This window comes from Curcuma longa, chromosome 11, assembly GCF_044706935.1.
Source record: "Curcuma longa cultivar G26 ecotype Majalengka, Jawa Barat chromosome 11, ITB_CL_G26_1.1, whole genome shotgun sequence".
Taxonomy (NCBI): Eukaryota; Viridiplantae; Streptophyta; class Magnoliopsida; order Zingiberales; family Zingiberaceae; genus Curcuma; species Curcuma longa.
Window position 1 is genome coordinate 2,955,524 of NC_133871.1, and position 11,682 is coordinate 2,967,205.

Here is an 11,682-nt window from a genome sequence, read left to right on the forward strand (position 1 = left end):
ATTATATAAAATTGAGAGAATAATCCTTCTATAGCACTTTAAATTCCAAATTCATTTTACAACAAAAACATTCATTATTCATAACAGGGTAAACTGTTCTTGCCAACCTAGCATGTACCAAATGGAGACCATATGCAAGCTCCTGAACAAAACATAACTGGAACTATAATTTTATTTTATTGTTTAAAAAAAAACTCCATTAAATCAACATAAACACAAAATTTATGATATCTAACCATCAAATTTCATAAAAGAGTAACTGTCCCATAAGCACTACAATTTAGTGAACATCACCTAAAAATAATCAAGGGCCTCCTCTATTTTAGTAGAGAACAACAGAACAACTCAAGCTTTATTGTGGAGGAAAATATACCACATAAAAAATATACCAGAAAGTGAAAAAAAACATAATTCTTTTTAAAAATCGGTTTCCAGAGAGATTGTTCCGAGAAAGAGAAATGTTAGACATCCATTTTAACGAATAATGATGACCGATGAACCTGTATTTGGAATTTAGCCCTTGCAATTCCTTGTGATACCACTTCAATGCCCCAATCTGAGATGGAGCTTACTCTAAGATGAGGTGGTGGACTTCTGCTTATGCTTGTTCTACAAAGTACCTGTGTACCTATTTCATCTCGAATCCATTTAAGTGAAAATGACAAGGCCATTAAGAGTGTCAACTAACCGAATTCGATCCCGAGGAAACAATGATCATGAATGAGATCCTCAGCATCCAAGCTCGAATTATTCAACTCTATGTTGATGTTCTCGATGTCAATAACCACATTTGCAGGCCCGACCAGCTTGTCATCTATCAGAAGAGTGCAATTGATGTAGGTGTCATCTTTTGGTGGCTGGTTTAACAAGCTTGACTTCGGAATCAAAATCCCCTTCTGTGAGCAGCAGTGTTTATGCAATGACATGACAAGACGATGCTTTCGACCAATGAGCTCTGCTACATAATCCATGGCACCGATGGCGAGAGCATGGCGTACGCGAGTGGATGATACCTGACCTTTGTCATTTGAGTTTATGTTTCTGAAAGCCCCATTGTATGATCGCTGAGTTTTGTCCATAACAGGGCTTACGATAAATGCACTCAGACCATATTCCTTGCAGAGTCTCACCAGCTCTGATGCATCACCAGAGGCTTTGTATCCGAATCTGTAATTGGCACCTGAAGCAAATGGCGTGCAGGTGTTAATGCATCGTATTGTGCTGGAAATTATCCCTTTTTTCCTTTTCAAATTGAAATGTGGTCATGTTATACCTGCAACTACTCCACTTACTTTGAGCTCCTTCGACAACCTTTCAACAAATTGCCTTGGAGTGAGATGCCTGACATTTGAAAACTGGACACTGTATTCCAGGGGCACTTCATCACCACAATAAGGAGCCCATGAAGAAAGAACCCGCTTCCTATCACAATTCGCAACAATAGGAGGCCTGCGCCAATGTTCGAAAAAGCTTAAAAATAGCTGGAACCATAATAAGTAACCGAAAACACAAAAGATAGTACAGAAATGTCTGGATAATGTCTATCTGAATAGTACGCAAAAGATTAAAAAGAGCAAATCTTAATTTTCCACAGTTTGCACAGAAAGAAAGGCATTGGTAGAAAATATTATCAGATGAAATTGCTGACCTTGGTTCCCAACCGAGTACTTCTCCGATTCCAACAAAAGAAAGAAGGAAAGGAGTGCCAGCTTTTGATGCTTGTATTGCAAGTTCTCGATGACCAATGTGAAGAGCATCAAACTTGCCTAAGGCGACTATACCTCCTGCAAGACGGTGGCCAAGAAACCATAAGAAATGTGTGCATGCTTAATTTATCTGAAGGCAGGTACCAACAACATTCTACTCTACTTCAAGAAATAACTCGGCATAGTACAACAACTTGCATAAAGTGGAAAAGCTAAGAAGGAAACATGACAGAATAAATTTATGCTGGAAGTTACTAGTATACTGCATCTATTGTATTTAAGTAGGCTTTCTACCTCGACAGTTCAAGTCGCTTGTATAAGCATACGATAGCCTGTGAATGTTTACAAAATCTAGACAACTTGTGTTGCATTTATGTTTGAATCAAGGACTCTATGTTTCATTAGTTTTCCTATGGGCACTAGTTTTTTTAATATGTGATATTCATTTCAGGTTTTTATCAAAAACAAACAAACAATCTAAACGATATGTCACAAGCAAATATGCTATATCAATAATATACGTTGGATAAAAATATAACATCTATTATGCATTGGAAAAACCTATAAACACACAATTGAACTGAACTGATTTTTCAGTGTCGGGGTTAGGATTTTTAAATAATCAGAATCAATTTAAGTTGGCCACAGTTTTTCAACAAATCTGACTCAACCCAACCCAGTTCCATCCCTATCAATCACACATTTCTTGTATATAAAAATGAGAGTATTCTTTGTCATATTTAAGTATTTACCTACCAATCACGCACTCTCGATCTGCTCCACAATCAATGAGAAGCTTATCCTTCTGTATTTCTTCACCACATAAGCTAGTTTCCTCTGGACGATTTGAACTGAAAGCTTTTGCGGTAGAATGTTGCGCAACAAAATGCATGGGCATGTGCTTCCTTCTGTGTAAACAAGAATGACACCTGCAAACAAGTGGTAAAAGGGTGGAATGCATTTAGATTTTAAGCATTATTTTGTTAGCAACTACCGGACTGCTACTTACAGATATAAAGCATAACATCTAACTGAATTAACATTAAGATAAAAGAATCAATAATAAAAATAACAATCTTATTTGAGATCATAAATATCAAGGATGCAATTTGCAATATGAAGATTTATTGGCATCAGGCAACTGGATATGGAGTTCAAATCAAGAAATCGCAAATTATCCAACTTACCTTGTTATGGAGTTCAAAAGCGCTAATTCTAGTGAAGAAAACAGTAACATGAGAAGGAAAAAAAATAAAGAATTCTGATTGTAGCTGGAGCCTAGAATATTAAGCACAAAATATCAAAGTAATTATTTTATCAGGCAATTGTAGGCCTGCCATAGTATGAATAATCAACTTGCTTGGTGGCTATTTCCCCAAAAGTGAGTTGGAAATCACAAACCTGTCCTTACAATGCTTTGCCAATTTAAGAGTGATGGTATAGGCCTGAGAAGATGCCTTGTCGACAGTTTTCAGTCAAATCCAAAACACTCTAATAGAAAGGATCACTAGATTTGCCCATGGATAAGTTGGCATCTTTTGAAACAAGTGAGGACCATCCAATTTGACCAAACTAGTGCTTTCTAGAGAAAAAGGTAATTATGGAAGTCCTGATAACCATATTCTTTTGTAAGTGAAGCGGTAAGACGAATTGACATCTTACCAAGAAGCACCATGGGAAAAGCCATACTTCACAGAAGAGGTAAGAGAGTTTGTGTTCTTTCTCACATTGCATTGCCCAAACAAATTAGTGATGTGTTTTTATTTATCTGGATTCCACAATAACACATAGCTATGCCACTAATATCGTGATTCAGTTATCATCATAACAAATCCATATAAACGAAAGCAAAAGTTATGACCCAGTTGATTTCCACAGCAGGAGAACCGCTAAGAAAGAAGGAAACCTATTTGATGCCGCCCCAATTGATTTCCACAGTAATTCAACAAACAGACAAAAACGTGTAACTCATACAAAGTAGGAGCGTCCGTACTTCACTAGGGTTTACCAGATCGAGCATCGAAAAAACAAAGGAGCACGGAAGCAAGCAAAAGTACGACCGTTGGTCAAACTATGACTCCGATGTCGAAATCAACTGACAAGTATCCTGTTCGAAAACTTACCACAACTGCCCGGATAAGAGCTGTGGCCTCGTGGCGGCGCCGCCGCGAGTAGATCGAGGGGAGTTACGACGCCGGGGAAGCAGAGGCCCATAGGCGACTGCAGACGGAGGGTGAGCGTTCCGGAAAGCGAACTGGAGGGCGGCGGTGCCGCCCCTTTCCATCGCCCGCGGCCCTCTCTCTCTCCCCGCCCAGTTCTGGAGGCGATCAGCCGAGGGTTTGGCGCCTCATCCGAACCAAAGCCCGAGCCCGCGTTGGCCGAGCGAGGTCCGCCCTTGTAACCTAATCCACTGGCGGTTTTTGACCGTTGAAAAATTGCCCCGGCAACGTAATTTCTAACTGAAAAGACAAAAATACCCTCCAACAATTGAGTCAACTTGACCCGATCAAAGTGGATCAGCTTGATCCAATGGATTAGATGAGTCAAATCAATCCAGACCCAACCGGTTGACCCAAACCATGGTTCAAATGGGCTGGGCGGAGAATCGTCAATTCAACTGTCCAATTACCCTTGTAACTGTAATCCACTTTTGAGCCCCACAAACCTGCTGGGGGCTCCACCAGTCCTGCCACGTCATCAGAGGAAGTCGCTGGTGGCGTATGGAGCAGGGATTGAAGGGGAATAGTCATGCTTTTAATAATACTACGTAATTAATAAATAGTCACATGTACCATCACCTTTTAATTTTCAATATAAAAAAATATATTAGGTACAATTTTAAAATTTTAAACGTAAGAGACAATTTTTTTTGAGGAAAATAATAATTAAGATCACTTTTTGTATTGTTTTTCCTTTTGTAAAATTAATTTTAAGAAAGATACTTTTTAAAGTAAAATATAAGATATAAGTGATTTATTTGATAACGTGCGTCACGTTCGAGTTAAAAATAATTTGTACCCTTCAAAAGGTATGATAGATTTAGTTATTATGGAATAGATTTATTAAAATAGATAAAAATTAAATTTTAATGAAGTTGAGATAATATTTTCCTAATGGTCAACTGTAATTTTTCGATTTACCTCCTTATAAATTATCGTAGAATCGATCATGTAGAATTACTGGAGTGCTGAATTTTATTTTTTTATTGAATAAGGATAAAATGATAGAAAATTATAAATAATTTTTACTTTTAAAATTTTGAAAATAATTTTAAGAAAAGATAATTGGAGTAGGGATGATAATGATCTTACATGTGATCTAATTAAAAAAAAGATATGTAGAGATATTTTTATCTAATTAAATAATTAAATATAAAAAATTTTAGATATAGATATGAAGATGAATCTAATAAAATTATCTATATTCAATTCGAATATCTAATTAAATTATAGGTAAGAATGTAAGAATATGGAATGCTACCAAACCCGACCCATCGCCGTCCGGGCTTAATAAAAGACGCCCGCAGCTTTCCTCAACCCTCAAGCGTAGTTGGGGGCGCAAGTTTCGAGGGCAGGCGAGGGAGATGGACGGAGGGGCGATCGTGGCTTCGCGGCCGGCCGTGATGGTCACCAACGACGACGGAATCGATGCGCCGGGGCTCCGCTTCCTCGTAGACCTCCTCGTCGCGTCTGATCTGTACCGTGTCTTCGTCTGCGCTCCTGATTCGTCAGTTCACCACCCTCATTTCCTTCGGCAATTTCTCTCCGTTTCTTCTCCTCTGTGTATAGCGAGACAATATCGGGTGTTGGATTAATTTTTGTGTTCGTTTATGTAGTCTGCTTTAGACTTTAGTTGTTTACCCGCTCGCTCTTTCGCACTGTAATTAATTGGATGATACAATTTGATCATGTTATTGTACTTAGATTCGCTAATCTGACCTCGTGCATGATTAATTTCGCTCGTTTTTGTAGGGACAAATCAGGTGTTAGTCATAGCATTATTTGGAATCGTCCTCTTAGTGCCAAACGTACTGAGATCACGGGTGCTACAGCTTTTGCAGTATCAGGTTCTTCCTTCTGCCCAATAACCTTGTTTATGATTTGAGAAAACATTATTTGAACATACCGTCAAACTTCTTTTATTTATATAATTTTTTTGGGGGGGGTAAATCGAAGTGATCAAATATGCCACTCTTCAAGTGTTTGGCTTAAGTTGCGGCCTATGGCTTGTTTGGAATGCGAAATTATGTTTTTTGGGTCACCTGAACTAGGAAATTGGCAGTCTCTTTGAACGTTAGAAAGCACTACCCAGTGTGCACTGGAGGAGGCAAGAGGTAGATTGTCCTGTGTCAACGCGGGTTCTAATTTTTCAAAATATTTAACCATAGTTTTTGAGATGAGGAAACTCTTGTTTGAATACTCATGATAGAGGTTCAGTGAATTCAGTTGATGGATGTTTTACTGGACAACCAATTGGCAGTATTTCATGCATTTGATGACAAAATATTTTTGAAACTTTTACATGAAATGACAAATTTGTCCATAACCATTCTTCTCCCATTGGTAATGGAGTTATGCTCACAATTCTTCACTTCCAATATTCTCATGAGTTTCCATAAATAATGTTCTTGTGTGATTTGTAGGCACTCCTGCAGATTGTGCATCTTTAGGAATTTCTGGGAAACTCTTTGATGGCACGATTCCTGATTTGGTAAATTCTAGATCAAATTTCCTAAACTCACATGATGCATCATTTAGTACCTGTACTAGCTTTGTTTACTTGTAATGCACTACATACAATGATTTAGGAAACATTATTCAATTGTAAATTTTTAGTACATCAACTAACTTGAGGTTGTTTTATACCTGAAACATACAGGTGATCAGTGGGATCAATATTGGAAGCAATTGTGGATACCACATGTTAGTTTCATTTTATTCAATTTTTTCTGCTGAATTTGCTTTTATAATCTTATTGCTTGTATCAGTATCAGTAAAGACTCAGCATGCTTAAATATTGATGTTGAAATTGTATTGAGCTTTAAACTACAAGATAAGATTGTTGTTTGTGATAATTCTCCTCCAAAAGGTTTCACTTGTATCCAGGGTATACTCTGGCCTACACTTTGAAATTACTACAGTAGCTGGTGCTCGTGAGGCATTCTTGTATGGTGTACCTTCTGTAGCTATCTCATATGACTGGTATGTTTATCATTTGGTTGAATTAATCTTTTTCTTGAATACCCTAGTTTGTTAAGAAAAGTAATTTTAGAATTTTCCTGTGTGCTATCAGCATTGTCTTCATCCTTGTTTACAATTTGAGTCTGCGATCTTCAGCCATATTTATACAATTCAAAAGGCTGAAAGTTGTCACAAGTTTGTTGATTTGACTTAATGAACACAACCTAAGTCTACAAAGAGGGTTGACATATCTTGTGAACTATATATGTTTTCCCAGGGGCAGATTTTTGATTATTTATTTATTTTCCCCCATGGTTATCTTTTCCTGTTTCCGTTTTTTCAACATGACTACTAGTAAGCAAGTAAAACTTAAACAACTAAATCACTGGTAAGTTTGTTCTTTTTCTTTGATCTATGAATGTGATTAAGCAATTCTTACAGTTTTGAATGATGCTTATTCCATGAGTTCATTAATTTCTTAATAATGCAATTCACTGGTTCCATATACCATCCAGTAAATAAGGACTAACAGCAGATATCTTTTAGAATCAAAATTGCCAAATTAAAAAGAATCAGAATTTTCTAAAAGATGAGGATAAAAAAGAATATTGCTAATGGACATATTTAGTACTCTGTAGATTCAAATTCACTCATAGACATTCACTTAAAATGTGAAATGTTCAACCTCATGGTGTCTAAAGTTCAAAAACTTACTAGGTGTAGTTTATGATAGATGGGTTATTCATAATCTTTTTTGAATTGCACAATGAGATTCTTGTTGGAATAATTCCATGATTGTGGTTAGAAATTAGAATACATGGGACCTAAACACATGGAATCATGTGGATGACATGCTATTTCACATGCTTGTTACTGGGATTCGTGCTTCCTCATTTGTCTTTCATAAGGCATTTATTTGATTGCGTCACACAATAAAGCATCAATAATCCTAATGCACGCATTTAATGCCCTATTCCTGCTACTGTCATGTTCACTGCATATCCTTTTATGCTTGTTTAAGCATGCCAACTGCAGCTTGGTGGATTAGACTATATGTAACAAAATTATTACATGCCTGGATGCAACTCTATTTAATTTGGTCAATTGTTTGTCCCTTTCTATCTCTCAAGTAAGGTAGTACTGGAGTTTTTCATTCATCTGGTTTTCAGGAAGGCAGGTAAAAGCAATGTAAATGACCTGAAGCTAGCTGCAGATGCTTGCTTGCCCCTCATTAATGCTGTATTGAATGAGATAAAAGCAAAGACATATCCTGAAAATTCATTTTTGAATGTAGATGTACCCTCAGATGCTGTAAACCACAAGGTGATAATTGGAACCAGACTTAGGATGTTGTTTTAAAGTGTATAAGCCTTATTTTTCGTGTATAGTAGTTCTTGAATAATATTCCTTGATATATGTCAGAGTTTTATTCAATATTGTCTTTTAGTAAAATTTGCCTTATCATAGCATCAAAAAGTTGTCAATTTACTGTAGAATTTGCTGCCATGGATTCTCTGAATCATAGTTGATCAAGCAGTCTTAGGCTTTGAATCTCATGCATAACCTCGATCCTTTATATATCTCACCAACACTTCAGATTATAAGAATTGGGATCATAATAGAGATGTATGTCACAAGGGGTGAAAATATCTCATGGGGATATTATGATCTACTGGAAAACTGTCATCTTTTTAATTACTTAATGGGTGACACATGAATAAACAAGCCGTTTTAGTTATACAGTATCTAGAATCTTGTTTAAATTTCTGGAGCATTTCCTCTTCTAGATTTCTACTTCTCTGACAACCTGCACTCTTTATACTTAGTATTTCTAGGATAAATCCAAATTGTCTGATGTCAATCATCCTCTTTGGCCGCTATAAATTAAACTGAAACTAATTTTGCTTCCTGTGTTTTTTTTCCCATTTGTGTACTTTAGCTATGATAATGTTTATGTTTGTGTTTCCGCAGGGATTCAAGATAACCAAGCAGGGGAAATATATGGCTAGAATTGGTTGGGAGCGAACGGATTCTTACAGACCAGCACTTGAAACTTATCAAACTTCAAACATGGATGTTGACTCTGTTTCAGGCTATGCAGACAATAGTCCATCTCAAGTAGAAAATGAACTTCTTTTTAAGAGGGTAAACATTTGCTTTCTTTTCATCTGTCTGCTGAATTTGACAACCTTTCCTCACATCTAAAGTTGATCATAATTTGCTCCTTTTTGTTTGTAATTATTTTTTCGGTGCTGATTATTTCATTTTTACATCTCTTCTCCAAATGATTATGATTTAGATTTAGTTTTTCGTACCCTTCTACCATTCAGCACAGCAAGTTCTCTCTTTTCTTGCTTTTGTTAATCTATCAAGTAAATATTAATTTGTTGGCTGTAGCCACATTCATCAATTATCATGGGTTTGTGCATTACCTGTTCCATGTTGTTACTCTAATGCATCTGATTCACAAAATGGAATCGATAGGGAATACAATAATTATTCTTGAATGAAATGGATAAAAAAATGAAATAGAAATCTATATCACTTAGTTTGGTTCATGGAATAAAATAAATAGTTCATTTTCTATCCTAGGTTTTGTTTGTACTTTGTACAAATGCTATAACAACTAAGGGATAAGTTTCCACGACCACAAGATATCCCTTCAAGTACTAGCAATGGTTCACGTAGCCAATCTAATCCATCTCATCTTATCTGACCACTCAGTCCGCTTAGTCATCCCAAACTGCTTAATCCAATCAGTCGTTTAGCTTCCCTAATCTGCTTGGCCATTCAACCTGCTAAACCTATTGGGTGGGTTTGGTTTTCCAGGCCCGCTCTATGTACCTGAATTGTCCAACTCACTTAGTCTGCATGGTTCGCCTGACTCAGTTCTACCATTCAAAATATGGAAATCTTGAAGAATTGGATAGGGTATGAATGGATAAGGATAACTAAGAAGCATGATCAGAAATAACAATTTCTTGTTGGTTTTATGAGATCATTTTTGTAATCGAACATCAAAACGCGAGCACCACTTCCATGGAAAATCCATAGGGAATTAAGTATCTATTCATACGAATCTGACACGTCATAATAAATTATGCTTTTATTGTGATTAGTACTATGACATTTTGATATCATGTATTAACAGCTTCCATGTATCCAATTTTAAAGTTTATCCTAATCATCATAGATAAAGCCATTTTATCATAAATGGCATTGATTTTGGAGAAATGCTGCAATTTGAGTCGACGAACTATGCATATTTCGATGCCATCAACAAAGCCACTGAACCCTGACATGCTAAAATAAATATAACTTAATCTCCATTAATTTTACTCTTGTACATTCTTTGAGCAGGTTATCAACAGGAGTAATGTAGTAAGGGAGGAAGAAGAGGATATAGACCACAGAGTTCTTCAAGAAGGATATGTGAGTTCGCTTCCTTTTTCTTCTTTTCATTTTATTCCCTTCTTCGCATTGACATTACGGAGGATACTTATCGATATTGTGAATATCATCATTTCTCCAGATCACAGTCACCCCCATAGCTGCCCTCGCGCACACAGTAACTGAAGATGTGTCTTTCTTCAAAAATTGGCTTACTCATTTAGTGGAACGTTCATATTCTTCATCCTTATGAAGTGAGTATACTCTAGCTCCAGTAGAATGGAAGTTTTCCCGTTTCTCAACATATTCTTCGGAATCATCATCAAAATACTCTTCAAAGTTTTCAAACTCTTATCATTTTACTCCCTAACCATTAGCACTGTTAGTTTACTTGATCCGAAAATGATGTGCCACACCTATGCCAAATGCAACTTTCTCCCTTCTCTTTTTATCGATATGCAATTGATGTTCCTATCCTTCGTTCCTACAGGCATTTAAAAGAACTGGGAACCATCCACCGATCTCATTTGCAGATTACTTATCTCAAATTGCTCTGCTAGTTGCTAGTGCTCAATCACTCTGAAACATTTAAGAGTTTAGATTCAATTCATGTAGCACGCTCTAAACAGCTGCAGCAAACTCATTGTACTTTCTATCCTTCATCCTCTTTAAATTATTACCACTGGTGAAAAAATTTCATTTCCCCCTTCATTAGGGTTTTCTTAATGCATCAATAAAATACCAGTCAAAACTTTTAGAACTCTAGTCATTTTACCTCCTAATTTTCGACAATTGTGTGACTTGTAGCTTCATTATTTGTTAAATGAGTTAACAATGTTAATAATTGCTGGTGAAACTTTTGCGCAATTGATTTAGATTGACACTTATTATTATTTGTATCATCAAAGATGATCCATTTTAAAAGAGAGTTTTAAGTAAACTTTCTATCATATGATTTAATAGCCGGATTCGAATAGTAAAAATAACCTCTTCAATATAGGCTAAGATGGTGTATAATAGATTTTTCTTCGAAATCTTACATTAGTGAAAATTCTATGCACTAAACTAATTTTTTATCAAAAAATATTTTATTTATAAAAATATTAAAAGTGGTCTCGGATTTTGTTTCAGTAGTAGTTCTGTATAAAATTATTTTAATATATTTAAAATTATTAAGTAATTATAATTAAAATTATTTTAATATTGATCAAAATTATTCAAATATTAATTAAAATTATTCTGATCTGATAAAACTCATTAAATATTATTGGAATAATTTGTTTAAAATTGTAGTAATTTTAAATCTTAAATCATAAAGCATATAGATTATTTGGAGCAGTTTCATGTTAGAGGGTATTTTTTTCGAATACGAGGTGTTTTAAATTTTTTTATATAAAAAATGATAA

The 11,682-nt window shown here is 35.7% G+C and overlaps 2 protein-coding genes across 2 annotated transcripts; one reads left to right on the plus strand and one right to left on the minus strand.

The window, feature by feature from the left end:
* Positions 1-396: 396 nt before the first annotated feature.
* On the minus strand, positions 397-4,061 carry LOC141840093 (FAD synthetase, chloroplastic-like). The gene is made up of 5 exons (XM_074727987.1): positions 3,830-4,061; positions 2,463-2,635; positions 1,649-1,784; positions 1,274-1,449; positions 397-1,180 (listed from the first exon to the last, which is right to left on the minus strand). Exons 1-5 carry the CDS (start codon positions 3,988-3,990, stop codon positions 684-686), a joined length of 1,143 nt encoding a protein of 380 aa, XP_074584088.1. The 5' UTR covers positions 3,991-4,061; the 3' UTR covers positions 397-683.
* Positions 4,062-5,222: 1,161 nt separating this feature from the next.
* Positions 5,223-11,041, plus strand: LOC141840436 (uncharacterized). Its single transcript, XM_074728419.1, has 10 exons — positions 5,223-5,432; positions 5,678-5,772; positions 6,349-6,416; positions 6,585-6,628; positions 6,812-6,907; positions 8,056-8,209; positions 8,858-9,031; positions 10,247-10,318; positions 10,419-10,530; positions 10,767-11,041. Exons 1-9 carry the CDS (start codon positions 5,290-5,292, stop codon positions 10,527-10,529), a joined length of 957 nt encoding a protein of 318 aa, XP_074584520.1. The 5' UTR covers positions 5,223-5,289; the 3' UTR covers position 10,530; positions 10,767-11,041.
* The last annotated feature ends 641 nt before the right edge of the window (positions 11,042-11,682 follow it).